Below are 19,923 nucleotides of genomic sequence, written 5' to 3'. Positions count from 1 at the left end.
TAACTTGGCAGAGTGAGCCCACTGAAGAACAGCCAGACGAGTGGAAACAGGAACGAAAAGGAGGTTACTAGGACAAGCGCGCGGCGACGCAGTGTGCGTGAGTGCTTGCTTAACCTGTCTTTCAATTCCCCAGACTGTCAACCCGACAACACGCCCATAAGGAAGAATCCCCTCGGGATCAGTAGAAGCCACAGAAGAACTAAACAGACGGGATAAGGCATCAGGCTTGGTGTTCTTGCTACCCGGACGGTAAGAAATCACAAACTCGAAACGAGCGAAAAACAACGCCCAACGAGCTTGACGGGCATTAAGTCGTTTGGCAGAACGGATGTACTCAAGGTTCTTATGGTCTGTCCAAACGACAAAAGGAACGGTCGCCCCCTCCAACCACTGTCGCCATTCGCCTAGGGCTAAGCGGATGGCGAGCAGTTCACGGTTACCCACATCATAGTTGCGCTCAGATGGCGACAGGCGATGAGAAAAATAAGCGCAAGGATGAACCTTATCGTCAGACTGGAAGCGCTGGGATAGAATGGCTCCCACGCCTACCTCTGAAGCGTCAACCTCGACAATGAATTGTCTAGTGACGTCAGGAGTAACGAGGATAGGGGCGGACGTAAAACGTTCTTTTAGAAGATCAAAAGCTCCCTGGGCGGAACCGGACCACTTAAAACACGTCTTGACAGAAGTAAGAGCTGTGAGAGGGGCAGCAACTTGACCGAAATTACGAATGAAACGCCGATAGAAATTAGCGAAACCTAAAAAGCGCTGCAACTCGACACGTGACCTTGGAACGGGCCAATCACTGACAGCTTGGACCTTAGCGGAATCCATCTGAATGCCTTCAGCGGAAATAACGGAACCGAGAAAAGTAACGGAGGAGACATGAAAAGAGCACTTCTCAGCCTTTACGTAGAGACAATTCTCTAAAAGGCGCTGTAGAACACGTCGAACGTGCTGAACATGAATCTCGAGTGACGGTGAAAAAATCAGGATATCGTCCAGATAGACAAAAACAAAGATGTTCAGCATGTCTCTCAGAACATCATTAACTAATGCCTGAAAAACAGCTGGCGCATTGGCGAGACCAAACGGCAGAACCCGGTACTCAAAATGCCCTAACGGAGTGTTAAACGCCGTTTTCCACTCGTCCCCCCCTCTCTGATGCGCACGAGATGGTAAGCGTTACGAAGGTCCAACTTAGTAAAGCACCTGGCTCCCTGCAGAATCTCGAAGGCTGATGACATAAGGGGAAGCGGATAACGATTCTTAACCGTTATGTCATTCAGCCCTCGATAATCCACGCAGGGGCGCAGAGTACCGTCCTTCTTCTTAACAAAAGAACCCCGCCCCGGCCGGAGAGGAAGAAGGCACTATGGTACCGGCGTCAAGAGACACAGATAAATAATCCTCGAGAGCCTTACGTTCGGGAGCCGACAGAGAGTATAGTCTACCCCGAGGAGGAGTGGTCCCCGGAAGGAGATCAATACTACAATCATACGACCGGTGAGGAGGAAGGGAGTTGGCTCGGGACCGACTGAAGACCGTGCGCAGATCATGATATTCCTCCGGCACTCCTGTCAAATCGCCAGGTTCCTCCTGAGAAGTGGGGACAGAAGAAATGGGAGGGATGGCAGACATTAAGCACTTCACATGACAAGATACGTTCCAGGATAGGATAGAATTACAAGACCAATTAATAGAAGGATTATGACATACTAGCCAGGGATGACCCAAAACAACAGGTGTAAAAGGTGAACGAAAAATCAAAAAAGAAATAGTCTCACTGTGGTTACCAGATACTGTGAGAGTTAAAGGTAGTGTCTCAAATCTGATACTGGGAAGATGACTACCATCTAAGGCAAACATGGGCGTAGGCTTGTCTAACTGTCTGAAAGGAATGTTATGTTTCCGAACCCATGCTTCGTCCATGAAACAACCCTCAGCCCCAGAGTCAATCAAGGCACTGCATGTAGCACCCGAACCGGTCCAGCGTAGATGGACCGACATAGTAGTACAGGATCTAGATGAAGAGACCTGAGTAGTAGCGCTCACCAGTAGCCCTCCGCTTACTGATGGGCTCTGGCCTCTTACTGGACATGAATTAACAAAATGTCCATCAAATCCGCAATAGAGGCACAGGCGGTTGGTGATCCTCCGTTCCCTCTCCTTAGTCGAGATGCGAATCCCTCCCAGCTGCATGGGCTCAGTCTCAGAGCCAGAGGAGGGAGATGGTTGCGATGCGGAGCAGGGAAACACCGTTGATGCGAGCTCTCTTCCACGAGCCTGGTGACGAAGATCTACCCGTCGTTCTATGCGGATGGCGAGAGCAATCAAAGAGTCCACACTGGAAGGAACCTCCCGAGAGAGAATCTCATCTTTGACCACTGTGTGGAGTCCCTCCAGAAAACGAGCGAGCAGCGCCGGCTCGTTCCAGTCACTAGAGGCAGCAAGAGTACGAAACTCTATAGAGTAATCCGTTATGGATCGATCACCTTGGCATAGGGAAGCCAGGGCCCTAGAAGCCTCCCCACCAAAAACTGAACGGTCAAAAACCCGAATCATCTCCTCTTTAAAGTTCTGGTAATTGTTAGAACAATCAGCCCTTGCCTCCCAGATAGCTGTGCCCCACTCTCGGGCCCGGCCAGTAAGGAGTGAAATGACGTAAGCAACCCGAGCTCTCTCACTAGAGTATGTGTTGGGTTGGAGAGAGAACACAATATCACACTGGGTGAGAAAGGAGCGGCACTCCGTGGGCTGCCCGGAGTAGCAAGGTGGGTTATTAACCCTAGGTTCCGGAGGCTCGGCAGGCCAGGAAGTAACAGGTGGCACGAGACGAAGACTCTGGAACTGTCCAGAGAGGTCGGAAACCTGAGCGGCCAGGTTCTCCACGGCATGGCGAGCAGCAGACAATTCCTGCTCGTGTCTGCCGAGCATGGCTCCTTGGATCTTGACGGCAGTGTTACGAGCCTCTGTAGTCGCTGGGTCCATTCCTTGGTCGGATCCTTCTGTTATGCAGGTGAATGAGGACCCAAAAGCGACTTGGCGAAAACAGAGTTTTTAATCCAGTAAGAAACTTTACAAAACAAAAAGCATAATACTACTCGTAAAGACGAGAACAGACTGGAGACTTGATCGAGAACTGCAGGTTGCCTCGGGAAGGCACTTGAACCTAGCAGACTCAGACACCTGCTCACCACGCAGCATCTGAGGGAAACACGACACGACAGGGCAAAACATAGACACAGCACGGTGAATTATAGATAAGGATCCGACGGGGCAGGAACGGAAAACAAGGAGAGAAATAGGGACTCTAATCAGGGAAAAGGATCGGGAACAGGTGTGGGAAGACTAAATGATTGATTAGGGGAATAGGAACAGCTGGGAGCAGGAACGGAACGATAGAGAGAAGAGAGAGCGAGAGAGTGAGAGAGGGAGGGGGAGAGAGAGGGATAGAAAGAGGGAAAGAACCTAATAAGACCAGCAGAGGGAAACGAATAGAAGGGGAAGCACAGGGACAAGACATGATAATTAATGACAAAACATGACATTAAAGCCACCTCCGCCATGTTGGTGGTACTCAGAAGGAGCAGTCCTCCATAAGAATGAATGAAATTGTACAGCATTTCAATTAAATGTTTGAATACAAAATTAGATATATTTGAGTATTTATTTGTTGTAGAAGGGACTGTAACGTTAGTACTCTCACAAAATTCTACTTCAAGGGACATAGTGTTTTTTTTATTTTTAAAAATGATGTTCAATTCCCATAATTCATTTTAAAGAATGCATTAAGGTGTATGTAATAGAATATACTTGGCAAAAATGAATGTAGACATTAATAAATGCATATATATATCTTCCAAAATATTAATTTACGATGGTGGAAGAGTACAACAATGGCAGCGCAGAGGCTTCAAAACAGCGCCCCCTCCATCAGTCATCTGGGTATACAGTACCAGTCAAAGTTGGGACACAACTACTCATTCCAGGATTTTTCTTTATATTTACTATTTTCTACATTGTAGAGTTAAAGTGAAGACTTCAAAACCACGAAATAACACATATGGAATCATGCAGTAACCAGAAAAGTGTTAAACAAATTAAAATTTGACATTCTTCAAAGTAGCCACCCTTTGCCTTGATGACAGCTTTGCACACTCTGGCATTCTCTCTATCAGCATCATGAGGTAGTCACCTGAAATGCATTTCAATTAACAGGTGTGCCTTGTTAAAAGTTCATTTGTGGGATTTCTTTCCTTCTTAATGCGTTTGAGCTACTCTGTTGTGTTGTGACAAGGTAGGGGTGGTATACCGAAGATAGCCATATTTGGTAAATGACCAAGTCCATATTATGGTAAGAACAGCTCAAATAACAAAGAGAAATGACAGTCCATCATTACTTTAAGACATGAAGGTCAGTCAATCCAGAAAATGTCAAGAACTTTGACATTTTCTTCAAGTGCAGTCGTAAAAACCATCAAGGGCTATGAGGAAACTGGCTCTCATGAGGACCGCCACAGGAAAGGAAGACCAAGCATTACCTCTGCTGCAGGGGATAAATTCATTAGAGTTAACTGCACCTCAGATTCCATCCCAAATTAATATTTCATGGAGTACAAGTAACAGACACATCTCAACATCAACTATTCAGATGAGACTGCGTCAATCATGGTTGAATTGCTGCAAAGAAACCACTACTAAAGGACACCAATAAGAAGAGACTTGCTTGGGCAAAGATACACAAGCAATGGACATTAGACTGGTGGAAATCTGTCCTTTGGTCTGATGAGTCCGAATTTGAGATTTTTGGTTCCAACCTCCGTGTCTTTGTGAGACACAGAGTAGGTGAACGGATGATCTCCGTATGTGTGGTTACCACCGTGATGTATGGAGGAGGAGGTGAGAATGGTGTGGGGGTGCTTTGTTGGTGACACTGTCAGTGATTTATTGAGAATTCAAGGCACACTTAACCAGCATGGCTACCACAGCATTCTGCAGTGATACGCCATCCCAGCTGGGATGTAAAAAATAGTTTTACATGTTTTTATTTTTAATGTATCACGTTGTCTAAGGATTGGAGACAGGCGCAGGAATACGTAATAGGGTTTTTTATTTACTCGACCCAAAGAAATGAGCGAAGTGTAAACCTCTAAATAATACACGGGACGAGTCCCGTAAAACAAGTGCACGATAACACGTAGCATGGAAGCCAAAACAACAGCACAGGTACTCACAGGACCAACGGACATGGTAACAATAACTGACAAGGACAATGGGGAACAAAGCCCCCCCCCCCCCCCCCCCCTTGTTATTCAATTTCTGTCAGTCACATGCCTGTGGAACTTGTTCAGTCTCAGTGGTTGAATTCTGTTATGTTAATACAAATATTTACACATGTTAAGTTTGCAGAAAATAAATGTGATTTCAGTAGTGATAAATAATATGTCCAGGATTTAACTTTAACACCATCCAGTAACAGAGAGAAAAACATTTTGTACGAAATTCACAACAGTCCCCGTATACCTTAATTACTGTTGTGCCCTTGAAGAAAGGGAGGGCAAAGAAAAGTAATTTCATAGAGCCGAAACTCTCCTTAAATATGGGCTGCATCTTTATATTCTATTCCACTTTGAAAGATGAGGAAGTCTGCACTGTGCAGTTTGCAGTATAATGTTAAGTCTTCTCCAAGTGAAATCTCACATCCATAACTCTTTATTCTGGTCCATTTCATTGGAAACCATTTAATTTTACATTTAAGTCGTTTAGCAGACGCTCTTATCCAGAGCGACTTACAAATTGGTGCATTCACCTTATGACATCCAGTAGAACAGTCACTTTACAATAGTGCATCTAAATCTTAAAGGGGGGGGTGAGAAGGATTACTTATCCTATCCTAGGTATTCCTTAAAGAGGTGGGGTTTCAGGTGTCTCCGGAAGGTGGTGATTGACTCCGCTGTCCTGGCGTCGTGAGGGAGTTTGTTCCACCATTGGGGGGCCAGAGCAGCGAACAGTTTTGACTGGGCTGAGCGGGAACTGTACTTCCTCAGTGGTAGGGAGGCGAGCAGGCCAGAGGTGGATGAACGCAGTACCTGGAGGTACTGAGGTGCCGTTCCCCTCACAGCTCCGTAGGCAAGCACCATGGTCTTGTAGCGGATGCGAGCTTCAACTGGAAGCCAGTGGAGAGAGCGGAAACCCTCTGATAAAGTTAGAGGAAGTGCTTCCCTCTCCTGGCAGGCCTAGTTATAGAAATTGACTAATGCCATTTGATTCTGGTGAGCTTAGCAGGTCATATTTGATTGTTTGGGAAAGGATAGCTATCCTGTATGCTAAGGGATATATTTTGGGAGCTGTGTCTTTTTAAGAATGTGTAGCTTCACTTCCTCTGAAAGCCTTTTTAATATGCATAGGGCATTGGTGAGACTCATCACACCCTCTTGAGCAGTTTTGATGCTGAGAGAGCTGCTTAGAGCAGGGATGTGCAAGGATCTTACGTATTGATTAATAGCGGAAGGTATTATCAGAATATGACAATGAAACGCTAGTACTAGTTCAGATGATCAGGTCGGAACACATCACTTAATTCACCTAAGCAACTTACTTCCGTTCACATGAATATACTTAATATCCCGTGTATTTAGTGTTTGCACAGGCAATCTTCTGCAATTTACACATTATAGATCTCACATAATCTGCCGTAGCATTTAGTTATGCGTTTCAATCATTTGTCTTCTGCAGTAGGTTATTGGTTAATTTTTTCATCATCAATATGGTTGCTACCTAAGATGAGTTCAGTTGGCTTTTAACAAACTACATTTTCATAAGCCTTTCATTACATATCACACTGACCAGCAGATGTGGCTTTAGATCTGTGGCACCGGTGTTTATACAACAGCTTTAAACATAGTGATATGACAGTGCCACAAGCAGCAAGATGGACTGCAGATATTGCAGATGAGAACGTGTTAGCTGCTGGACCAAGACGGCAGAGACTTTTGGCCTTGCAATTCACATTCATAGTTATTGCGTAAGTAGGCCCGATATTGCTGTTTTCTTGGTGTATGGCTGACTCTACCTTTAACTATGGACTGTTGTCATGGTACCTGATGGTCAAGGGCAGGGGTGCACAGCTCCAGTCTGAGCCACAGCAGCAATACCACTGGTTCTCTGTTTTCATTGATCAATAAAACATCTCACTGTTCTGACTAATAGACACACAACTGGTTAGATCTATTGAAACTGATGATTCAATGGCAAGGGTGATATAACCAGCAGAAACTGCAGCCCTTGATGTCTGGATCCGTGAAAAGAACAGAATGGTTTCACTCCTCACTGAAGATTTAGAACAATGTTTAAAATAATAGTTTAGTAGTCACAAATGTTTAAATAGTCACAAATGTTACTTTATTTTATTTGTTCAATCTCTGTATATATTTCATCCACTCATCAATAATAGCATTCTCAGATCTTCAGAAACAGGCCTTAGTTGGATTACAGTTTGTGACAACTATCAGTGTAGTATGACTTAAGATATTGACATTCATTTTTTTATTCATTTCTAGAGTCTCAGTGTTGGACAATGGAAGTCTTCGAATAGCAAACGTTACCAAAATGGATGTCGGCCTCTACACCTGCGTGGCAAGGAACCAGTTTGGAGTGGCAAGCAGTGCTGGGAGTCTTTTGGTTAAAGGTATCTCTACTTCCACTCCTTGAGATGGCTGTCCATTTCTCTAATCCTTGCATTAAGATGTACATTTTTTTTAAAAATGCTGACTGGGTGCTTGCAGCAGCAGATTGTACTGCAGGCTTCACGAGTAGGTTTGGTTGTTTGTTATTAGTTGAGAGTAGGACCCTTCGAGTTTTTAATTCGGTTAATATAATGACCCTGCACTATTGGAGAAGAGGAGGTATTTTGGAACAGGACAAAATTAATTGTATGACTTTTTACATCACCAGAGCATGAAGAAAGGGACCAATGTTTTCCTTGGCAATAGAAGATAACTATCTGCACTATCCATGAACAAGTGTCTCATTAGAGGAGCCAGACTACAGAGCCATGTAAGGATTGATGATACAATAACAGATAGTTTCCATGTACCACACAAACATACAATTAGTTGATTGGGCATGTTCAGAGTTAGCATTGGATTTAAGATGCATTACATTGCTATGGCTTAATGTTTATTTCATACCTTCCTGGGGTAGCTAATAGCCATGCTCTGTTTGTTTAAGAGTTAAATCTATTTAAATCACCCACTTCTGCAAGGCAATGGATTTCCAAGCCCTTCTAAAGAGCAGAGTCAACAACAGTGCTCTATTAAAATGCCTTTTGGTGATTCCTCACAATTTATGAATTGCAAATTGTTTGGTATAGAAACTGCTTTCATTTCCTTTTTTCAGCCCTTTTGCCTCTAAGAATGGCAGTATCTTACATACTGTATATTTTACAGGTGATTTTTGTAGACTATATTCATGAAATCCAGCCAGTCCCCTTTGAAAGAAATCAATATCAGCCACAGTGAGTAAAAGTATTGCCCATCTCTGCTTAAAGGGACCCCCCCCCCCTAGTCCACTGTTGATACAGCCGCAAATGTTTTGCATGTCAGCAGTCAAGTTTTCATGATGTTGGACTTTCAAGAAGCAAAGGGTCACCAGCCACATCATCATGACTCTTGGAAAATTAGTCCAAATGAGGACTAAAATAGATTTTTTTTACATCATGATGATTCAAAATTCAATACATAGTTTTTGAGTGGATTTTCCCTGTAATAGTACATTCACATTCAGTGCTTGAGATACGGCACGTAACCATATCTCCATATTTGCCCTTAACTCAAACTGAGTTTCAGATATACAATTTAACTTCAATGCAAGTCTCACATTCAAGTTTAAGGTATGTGTGTGTTTCTCAAGTTCGGATCCCACTATTAGCAGAGTGAGTGATCTGTCTACATGGTGCCATACAAGAATCAAACTCTGTAATGCTCCGGGTGTCGTGGGTGTGGAGTCAAATGCAGGAGACAGAGTTCAATGCTGTGCGTCTTATAATAGCACCAACGCACCACAGGGTGCTCACAAAAGTTACGTTCCCAAACACAGGGAATCAAAAAATACAAAAAATCACGACCAGGCACTAACACGTACCTCTACGACAGAGCCGAAGGTTACATTGAAATAATCCCGCACAACAACCAGGCGGGCCGGCTGTCTAATAAAGACAAACTAATTAACATGAACAGGTGCTACAACTAAACATACAAGGAGGGGGAGGAAAAACAATCAGTGGCAGCTAATAGGCCGGTGACGACGACCGCCGAGCTCCACCCGCCCGGGAAGGGGAAACACCCTCGGTCGGACTCGTGACAAACTCTTAATTTTACCATTGCTAGCACCATGCTACAATCAACTACTTGTATAATCTACAATACGTGTCTGGCTGTTATGATAGCAATGAAAGCTACAACAAATGTCATAGACTGTTATTTTATGGAGAGACATACCCTGCAGGAATGTGCACAGTTAGGCCCCTAGTGGTGCTCGAGAACTTGTCCTTTTGCCCTATGAGGAAAAAGCTTTTTTTTTTAATGTATCTGAATTGACCATAAAACTAGCTAATCTCACAAATCCCCCCTGCCCTTCTGTCGCCAGGGGACAAAACAAAAAGGCTGTCACCAACAAACTAAAACCAAGTAAAGACTAGTTAGATTGTTTTGACAGTTTAGCTATAACTAGATAGCTGATTTACATCATCTTCTAGCTACATTGCAGCACAGTAGAGAATTATGATTGTAGTCAATTCATTTAAGTTAAATTGTATTGGTCACATACACGTGTTTAGCAGATGTTATTGCGGGTGTAGCGAAATGCTTCTGTTTCTAGCTCCGACCGTGCAGTAATATCTAACAATTTCACAACATATACCAAATACACACAAATCTAAGTAAAGGAATGGAATTAACAATACATAAATATATGGACAAGAGAGTGGCATAGACAAGAGAGTGGCACAGACTAAGATACAGTAGAATAGCATACAATACAATATACATTTGAGATGCAAAATATGTAAACATTATTAAAGTGACTAGTGTTCCATTTATTAAAGTGGCCAGTGATTTCAAGTCTATGTATATAGGCAGCAGCCTCTAATGTGCTAGTGATGGCTATTTAACAGTCTGATGGCCTTGAGATAGAAGCTGTTTTTCAGTCTCTCGGTCCCAGTGTTGATTCACCTGTACTGAACAGGCAGTGGCTCGGGTGGTTGTTGTCCTTGATGATCTTTTTGGCCTTCCTGTGACATCGGGTGCTGTAGGTGTCCTGGAGGGCAGGTAGTTTGCCCCAAGTGATGCGTTGAGCAGACCGCACCACCCTCTTGAGAGCCCTGAAGTTGCCGTACTAGGCGGGGATACAGCCCGACAGGATGCTCTCAATTGTGCATCTGTAACAGTTCGTGAGGGTTTAGGTGCCAAGAACAATTTCTTCAGCTGCCTTCTTCATCACACTGTCTGTGTGGGTGGACCATTTCAGTTTCTCCGTGATGTTTATTCCGAGGAAATTTGACCTCCGAATGGTCTGTGCACAGCCCTGATATCCTGTATAATTATCCTGGATTGATAGTGTTTCGTCCATACCATGTTAGCAACAAGAAATCAATGAGATGACAATGAAGAGGGAAACCATGATACCCTTTTCATTGTCAAGTAAAGTAATGCACTAGCAAAATGTAAGCTGGATGACATTGAAACACGCATGTCAAAATGTGTTCAAATGATTCCATATTTCCGAACTCAATAGGTAGCAGTTGAAAATCTTCATTCTCATTTAGATAACAGCTTATTTGAAGGGTACCTACATAAGAACGTCATAACACATTCATAAGCAGTACATAAGCAGTACATACATTATTTCAAGAGCCGCATGTTCATAGTTGCAGTGTAAAGGACAGTACTGTGACATAACACAAATATTGACTTGCGTTTGTTGACATAAGTACGGCTTATCAATGCAGCATGTAGGGATTATGAATGTGTTATGAAGTCTCCTCATTTTTTGGTCTTGAGACATTCGTTCAAAGGGCATGCATTCATAGCCTCACCTGGAATGCACCCTAGGGGGTGTGAGATGACCCACTGGGCTGTTTTGACAGCGTAACGTATAGAGACCTTAAACACCATCTAACATGCAGTGTCTGATTCTCTGTCCATTAGACGCTTATGACACCCATGCATAATTCAGCTGGGGCTTGCTGTATGGAAACTCAGCCCTGCGTATCTCACTGCACTGCCGAAGTGGAAAAGACACTCAAAAGAGCCAGAGCAAAGATTAGGTTGTTATGCAGCATACCACCATGCTGTGGTTGAAATAGGAGGGCTTTTTGTCTAGCCAAATGGAACCAAATTATAGACTCCGGACTGACCTGTGGAAATGGAGGCGTGCAGAGGAATGGGTTTGTGTGGTTTCTTAGTTTCTTCAGTGATGCATTACTTTGTAAGTGACTTGTGGTTATAGTTTGAACAAACAGTGACGGCTAAAGCCACTTACACTGTTCATTCTCATTCAGTGTATGAGAAAGGATGACAATATGAGCCAACGCCTGAACAGGAGATTTCCATAGCTGTCTAGACAGGCGCTGTCCATTCAGTGAACATTACAGCCACAAGTTGAGATGATATTTTTCCATTTTCTTTATATAAAGAAGCTGTTACTGGGCTCTACTACTTTCGAGTTCCTTGTGATATTTCAGCTAAATCAAATCTATAAATCAAATTGAACAAATCGTTTTTTATTCCAAGATTTGGATTTTTAACACAGTCAACTAATATTTTGTTACTGTGGTATTTCTTTTTGGTTGATAACGATACAGTATGCCTAAGCTAGAGGCACGTTCTCTAGCGGGTACTTGTATACTGAGAAGCCAAGTGGCCCTAGTGTTAATGACTCCATCCACTTCAGTCAAGAACGTTTGGCGCCCTTATTAGACAGGTCCATGATGAAAATGAATCATCAGATAGCTATATGGGCATCTGTTACAAGTTGGCAATTGCAAGCAGCCCCGCTGTAGGCTATCAACAAACTGTCAATGCATAATCATATTAATGGATGGAATCCGTGACCATTACAGCCATCATTACACGGTCTGAAAGCACAACAGAAGCACAACTGGCATAACAACTTAAGGTAAGTCATTTGGGCGAGATACTAAGTCATTTGGATGAAATACTAAGTGGTTTGGAGAGGTAACACTTTATTTGGATTGTCCATCTGTAGATGCTCTACAGACTATCAGTAACATTTCAACCTTCTGTCTACTAACCCTAACCATAGCCATAACTCTAACCTCAACAGTTATCCTAACCCTAACCTTAACCCTAGCTCTTATTCTAAACCTAACCTTAGTAAGTAGTTGCTTATCAACAGATAGTTTATTGATAGTATGACCATCTGTCGATAAGCAACTACTTGCTAAGGTTAGGTTTAGAATAAGAGCTAGGGTTAAGTTTAGGGTTAGGATAACTGTTGAGGTTAGGGTTATGGCTATGGTTAGGGTTAGTAGACAGAAGGTTGAAATGTTACTGATAGTCTGTAGAGCATCTACAGATGGACAATCCAAATAAAGTGTTACCGGACACAATAATGCCCATTTATTTTACAGGAACAAAGCACAATAATCACAATCTCAGAGGTATAACAGTCCCGGAGTATAACAGTCCCGGAGTTCACAAGACACCAGAATAGCCCCATGCCTCCAAAGTAAAACCAGTTGAATGGACTCAAACGAAACCCAATAGTGCTATAAAACACGTGTATATACATTTTGTCAATGTAAATAGGCAGAACAAAGTTGTTAGTGATAAGAGAAGCGCCCCACTGTTTCTGTCTGGCCCAGGTAGCTAAACTTGTTTTTGTCTCTTGCAGAGACCACCATTATCACCAGCCCAGCTGGGCATTTGGATGTGACAGTGGGCGAGAGCATCGTCCTCCCCTGCCAAGTCTCCCATGACCCCACGCTCGATTTGAAATTCACCTGGTTCTTCAACGAACAGCTCATCCACTTTGGAAACCACGGGGGCTACTTTGAGAAAGTTGGCGGAGTAAGTGCTTTTGAGTCTGCCTTACACTCATGTGTTTGAATTAAGTCTACTATGATGACCTTTTATAATTACTTGACTTATTTATGTGGTTGTCACTTGTGATTTGCAATCCAATTACATACAGTTGATCATATTAATTTATTTTTACTGTGTATGTTTATATTATGTAAAATTACCAAGGGCAGAGTAGACCTTTTTACAGCATTATGTTATGAGCACAATAACATATACAGTACAACAATGAATACTTTACTGCTGATATATAGTGAATGGACTAGAGGAAGTGTATTGAATGATTTTCGTTCATGAATCATATCAAATTTGTTTTTGCAATTAACAAGAGGGGTCTGCCTGTTTGCCTGTTCCGCTTGTTGATAACAACTACTCCTTTGAAAAAACTGCTGCCTAAGGAATTGTCGATTCAATGCTCAGTCAAACATTACATTTGGTCATCTACGGTTGAATGTATTTCTCTTTAATTAGAAAAGCAATTATAATATCTTGGCTGCTTACTACCCACAGTTTGTTCTATATTCCTCCGGCTCATCAGCAATGCCATTAGTTGTGTAATTGTGTTTGCCTCATGGCTTCATTTGAGCGCTTGACTCCCTGCACTAATCACTTGACACAAAGCTGACATGTTGCAGAAAAGTGTGTCTTAAATGCAATGAGTAATTTCATAAAGGTTAAATAGTTCTGTTCATCAAACATTATATTTGTTGGAGGTACAGTGCCTTCAGAAAGTATTCATACCCCTTGATGTATTCCAAATGTTGTGTTACAGCCTGAATTACAAAAGGATTAAAATATTTTTTTCTCACCCATCTACACACAATATCCCATAATGACATTGAAAACACGTGTTGGAAATGTAAACACAGAAATATCTCATTTACATAAGTCTTCACTCCCATGAGTCAATACTTTGTGGAAACACATTTGGCGGCAATTACATCTGTGAGTCTTTTTTGGGTAACTCTCTAAGAGCTTTGCACACCTGGATTGTACAATATTTGATGGTTGATCATTGCTTGACAGACATTCTCAAGGTTATGCTAATAGATTTTCAAGCCAGTGTAGATTTGGCCTTCTTCTTTTGGCTATTGTGTCAAGACCCGGTTGCAAAGGCAGACACAGCAGTACTTGAGATGGTGTTTTAATTCAATAAAAAGGAAAGTTCTTCAGGCAAAAATATAAATCATAAAGTAAATCCAAGAGAAAAAGGTAATCCTCCAAGTCAAAAGGTAAATCCACAAGGTGGTAGGTACAGCAGAAAAAAAGCCTCAAAAGATAATCAAAAATAAATAAACGAGAACAAAAACAGAGTACCACAAGCGAGTCCAACTGGAGCAACAACTGTTCACAGCATCACTGGGGCTGGGTGCTAACCTTCAAACACAGAGCAAAGAACTGAGGAAAACTAAGGGTTCAAGGGAAACGAGGCACAGGTGCAAATAATAACTGGAAACCAGGGAAAACAAAAGGGTCAAAAAGCACAATGGGGGCATCTGGTGGCTAAAACCGGAACAATCCTGGCCAAATCCTGACATATTGTACGGCTGAAAGATGAATTTGTGTCTGTTGGAAAGCAGACTGAACCAGGTTTTCCTCTAGGATTTTGCACATGCTTATAGCTGTATTCCATTTATTTTTATCTTTTAAAAATTCCCTAGTCCTTGCCAATGACAAGTATATCCATAACATGATGCAGCCATCACCATGATTGAGTACTACTCAGTGATGTAATTAATGTGTTGGATTTTTAGCAGTATTAATATTAGTGCCTTGTTGCAAACAGGATGCATGCTTTGGAATACTTTTTTTCTGCACAGGATTCCTTCTTTTCACTCTGTCATTTAGGTTAGTATTGTGGAGTAACTACAACGTTTTCTCATATCACAACCATTAAAGTATTATTTATTTATTTTAAAATAACCATTGGCCTCATGGTGAAATCCCTGAGCAGTTTCCTTCGTCACCGGCAACTGAGTTAGGAAGGACGCCTGTATCTTTGTAGCGACTGGATGTATTGATACACCAACCAAAGCCTAATTAATAACTTCACCATGCTCAAAGGGATGTTCAACCTCCCTGGTCTATGTGGTTGAATCTGTGTTTGAAATGTCCTGCCGACTGAGGGACCTTACAGATAATTGTATGTGTGGGGGTACAGAGATGGGGTAGTCATTCAAAAATCATGTTAAACACTATTATTGTAGATAAAAAAAAACATGAGCTGGCGCACACCCAGAATAATAGTTTGTGTGGAGGTGCTGACTAACGGCGAATAAACTATAAACTATCAAAATAAAGTTGCACTCTCCATGTATTATCTCCCAGCAATTTAATGGGTATTTACCAACGTTTCGGCAGGAAGGCACAGTGATGACGAAACGTTGGTAAATACCCATTCAATTGCTGGGAGATTAAACATGGAGAATGCGACTTCCTTTATTTTGATAGTTTATAGTTTATTATCCATTAGTCTCCGTTGATAACCACTATTATTGTACACAGAATGAGTCCATGCAACTTATAATGCAATTTGTTAAGCACATTTCTACTATATATAGGCTTGCCATGACAAGGGAGTTGAATACTTATTGACTCAAGACATTTCAGCTTAACATTTTTTAGTAATTTTTAAAATGTTTTACAAACAAAATTACACTTAGACATTATAGGATATTATGTGTAGATCAGTGACACCAAATCTCAATTTGGTCTGTAACACAACACAATGTGAAAAAAGTAAAGGGATATGAATTCTTTCTGAAGGCACTGTATATAGTTAACTTTGCCCACTAAAGTGCAAGTGTGTTTTCCAAAACAATACATTTCTCTTAATGCACTATCAAAACTTAAAATACCTGTCACAAAATGTCATATCAAAAAGTATAATTTGTCATCTGGTGAGAATATTTCTATATCAGAATTAACTTACACCGTCACAACTTAAAGTACACTTTACAAAAGCAGCTAATGCTATCCAAAAGTATTATTAATCATCAAATGAGGTTCTCACCATTTATTAAATAATGGCTCAACAAATACTAACTATAACCATTAATAGATACACTTTTTCTATGAAAAAGAGTCAATGGTACAAGATGGTATTCAAACATTTTATAGACGTGAGCTGCATTCTCTGAATTAGGATCAAATAGTACAGTTTATCTCAATGGTGTTCAAGCATTTTTTGGAACAATGTCGATTTTCAAAACAGTGTTTGTACGACACAGAACTCTGTGGCCTTTTGCAAAACAGTAAATATGTAAACATGTTTTTATGTACTGTAGTTTCCTTCTAAAACATTCATAAAAATGATAAGATATTGTCAAAAATGGAATTAACTGCAACAAAAGAACACTACTGGGAGAACCTATACGGACACTACGGGTGGACAAATTGATGGCGTATATAGCGCAGCTGAGAACGGAGTGTACCAAATCACACTGAGCAACTTTCTTTGGCCAAATACCGAATTGACTGTCATGCAGGAATGACTTAATCCCTGCGTCTTCTTTAACAAGTAAGTTAAGTGTCGAGTTTAAGTGGTGAGTTTTTAAAATGGTATATTAAATAGTTAGGTCGTATGGTTTATTTGCTAATATTAATGCATGACAGTCTGTTCTGTCTTTGGCCAAAGAAAGTTGGTCCGTATGATTTGCTTCCCTCGGCTCTATACGTCATTGATTTGTCCACCAGGAGTGTCCGTATATCTTCTCCCAACACGACTGTCTAAAAACAAAAATCCTATTATAGCAATATATTTTCTTTGCAGGCACAAATCAGGATGGAGGAACACAACTGATATATGCATGTATAGGCCAAAGCAAAGCTTGAATGGATGGTCACAATGTTACGAAATAGGACTTACCTAAAGTTGCATTACAGTAACTCAACTTAATTTTCTGCATATTTGCAATGTTGTAAAAATTCCTAAAATGACACAGTCTCAATTACCTAAATATTTCACTATGTTGAGGTGGCATGGTAGCCTAGTGGTTAGAGCATTGGACTAGTAACTGGAAGGTTGCAAGTTCAAACCCCCGAGCTGACAAGGTACAAATCTGTCATTCTGCCCCTGAACAGGCACTTAACCCACTGTTCCTAGGCTGTCATTGAAAATAAGAATTTGTTCTTAACTGACTTGCCTGGTTAAATAAAGGTAAAATTAAATGTTGTACATGAAATAGCACTGATGGAGTGATTAAGATTTTTCATCACTAGGATTAACTGATTGCTGAAAACAGTGAACACAACTCTTCTGAGGAAAATGTGTTAATATTATAAGAACACTTAACAATGAATTTTGTATCCACTGATTCCATTTGTATTCATACTTTTGCAAAAGGGCGTCTTAAGATATGCAATCCAGATACAAAGGCAAAAAATATCAGAATTTGGAAAATGTATTTGGATATGTTTGGCCACAGTAATACATTTAAAAAAAATGCTTTTATGTGATTGAGAAACTGTAAAGTAGGAAGAATTTCATAGAAAGGTGTACAAAAATATATGATACTGTTTGGATTGCATATGTGTTCTGTGCTGTATGTAATTTTGTAAATGCTTACAATTCAGTAAACATAAATCAAATCTAATCCTGCAAAAGTACTCCAAACCAAACAGGTAGTTATGGCAAATACTGTGAGGTAGTTAGGCCTACTATATATATGCTGTGACTAGACATGGCTGACAAAGCCCTCCAATGTAAAACATGATGAGGCCTCTGAAAAGCAACATATAATAGAGTAATATTGAAAGTAATTCCCCCCCAAACATGACTGAAGTACAGTAAACACAATAACTGTTAAAAAAAGTAAGGACTGTTCAATTAAATTTCCTTTTTATATAAGGCCATATGTTTTTATATACTGTGCAACACATTAAATATTTTCCCTATAAAACAGCTGCCAATATAAAAAAAATATCAATGTCATCTACTTTGTAACCCATGGAAAACCAAACAATTGACAGGTGAACTATTTAATGTGTATTTATGGACTCATTAGGAGGTTAACAATTATGCGAAGGGATTTACATGTTGGTGGTAAAGATATACATGATGGAAGTAGTCGTTATTGGCTGTGAAACAATTATTTAGTTTTGATTGACATACTTTACACAATACATGTTTTTGTCCTACGTAGAGAGTTGTGTCTACTGTTTTGTAAAAAGTGTTTTGTGATAGAGAGTGTATACTGTTATGCAAAAAAAGTGTTTATCATTATTGTTTTGGCCATGTGGATCCCAGTTTCGCTCACATGGAGCCCAGTTTCCTTACAATGTTCAAGCTAAAACTCTAAGTGCCGCCCACCACATGCGTTACTTACAACTACATTGTAACTTGGGTATTTTGAGGCCCAATAACAAGAAACCACCAGAGTATAGTGAGTGTGAGCTAATGCTCGGCAAAAATGATCTCCTCACAAATGTTGGTCTTCTACGGTCTGAAAGCATTGGTCGTCTTGACCTCAATCTTATCTATGTGACAAAAGTCATACTAACAAGTACAGTAGTGCAGCTTCAAAGGTCAGCATGTATTATAGCTGACAATTAGAAACAGAAAGGAGTAAAAGGAATGGGACTGAAAATAGCCTTTTCATTCTCTCAGATAGAAACTGTCATCATTAAACGGTCTGAAATATTCAGCCGTTTCTACTGAAGGTCTTTGACTTTTATCATGACTTTCACCTCATATATTGAACACATAATAACAAGTGTACTCTCATCCTGCTCGTATTTGAAGAAGGGCCTTTTATTTGATATCTTTTCTAGAATTTTAACATTTTCCTTACTGCTCTGGTTTGACATTCCTTATGGACAGCGCTCAGCAGGTGACATCATGATCCGTAACATTCAGCTGAGGCATGCTGGGAAGTATACCTGTGCTGTCCAGACCAAGGTGGACAGTGTTTCCATCGCCACCGATGTGGTAGTTAGAGGTATGGCTATGCTGGAGCACCAGTAGCAGAAAATGTCACATTGATCTGTTGTAGGATCCAGTAAAAAAAACAAAAAACTATTTGAATTGTGAAATCCCACTTTTGCCACTAATGTAGCAAATGGAAGGTTTAGAATTAAACCTGGAACCTTGAGTTCTCCTACTCTCCAATAATCAGCCCATAATGTTTAGACCTCTTCGTAAGCTTGTTTTTGAATCATGACTGCTACAGTACATTTGAATTAATAAATATATTATTAAAATGTATGTGTAGAATACACTGTACTTTATATCTCATGTTGATCAACTAAGATGATGCTGTGATCACGATTTTTTTACAGGTGCTCCAGGCCCACCTGTGGAATTCCAGGTGACAGAGATGACAGACAGCACAGCGTCTCTCTCCTGGGGACCGGGTCCTGACAACCACAGCCCAGTCCTCACCCACAACATCCAGGCCCGCACAACATTTTCACTGGGCTGGCAGGGAGTCATCACAGGTGCGTGTGTGTGTGTGCACGTGCATCTTTATCTATCACACACACTGTATATTAAATTGAATATTGCACTCACAATGTAATCAAGGTTCAAGGTACATCATCACAATTAGCACACAAAGTTATAGACTGTATTTATATAGCACTAGAAGATCCTGCAACATGCTAATTAAAGGCTATTTGTTGTCTGGGTTAGTTCCTGAACTTCTTGGGGGCAAACAGCTGACAGCCACTGTCATTGACCTCAGTCCGTGGGTGGAGTATGAGTTCAGAGTGCTGGCAACCAACGCCATCGGAACAGGAGAGCCCAGCAAACCTTCCAAAAAAGCCCGGACCAAAGACATGCGTATGTACTGTATCTGCCCCACATAGCTTCCAACACAAC

The 19,923-nt window shown here is 41.1% G+C and overlaps 2 protein-coding genes across 10 annotated transcripts in view; both read left to right on the top strand.

Moving 5' to 3' along the window:
• Nucleotides 1-19,923, top strand: part of LOC124031958 (neural cell adhesion molecule L1-like protein) — a 364,252-nt gene that overhangs the window by 115,900 nt on the left and 228,429 nt on the right. The gene's annotated exons all lie outside the window — the stretch shown is intronic.
• Nucleotides 1-19,923, top strand: part of LOC124031961 (contactin-4-like) — a 53,109-nt gene that overhangs the window by 25,611 nt on the left and 7,575 nt on the right. For both annotated transcript variants that reach the window (XM_046343830.1, XM_046343829.1), the window contains exons 7-11: nt 7,563-7,690; nt 12,916-13,091; nt 18,925-19,042; nt 19,383-19,541; nt 19,735-19,884. In XM_046343830.1, coding sequence (XP_046199786.1) covers nt 7,563-7,690; nt 12,916-13,091; nt 18,925-19,042; nt 19,383-19,541; nt 19,735-19,884 — 731 coding nt within the window. The remainder of the gene's footprint in view (nt 1-7,562; nt 7,691-12,915; nt 13,092-18,924; nt 19,043-19,382; nt 19,542-19,734; nt 19,885-19,923) is intronic.

The sequence above is a fragment of the Oncorhynchus gorbuscha genome, linkage group LG03 (assembly GCF_021184085.1).
Source record: "Oncorhynchus gorbuscha isolate QuinsamMale2020 ecotype Even-year linkage group LG03, OgorEven_v1.0, whole genome shotgun sequence".
Lineage (NCBI taxonomy): Eukaryota > Metazoa > Chordata > Actinopteri > Salmoniformes > Salmonidae > Oncorhynchus > Oncorhynchus gorbuscha.
Note: the sequence above shows the minus strand (reverse complement) of the source record. Positions and strands in the feature narration are given on the sequence as shown.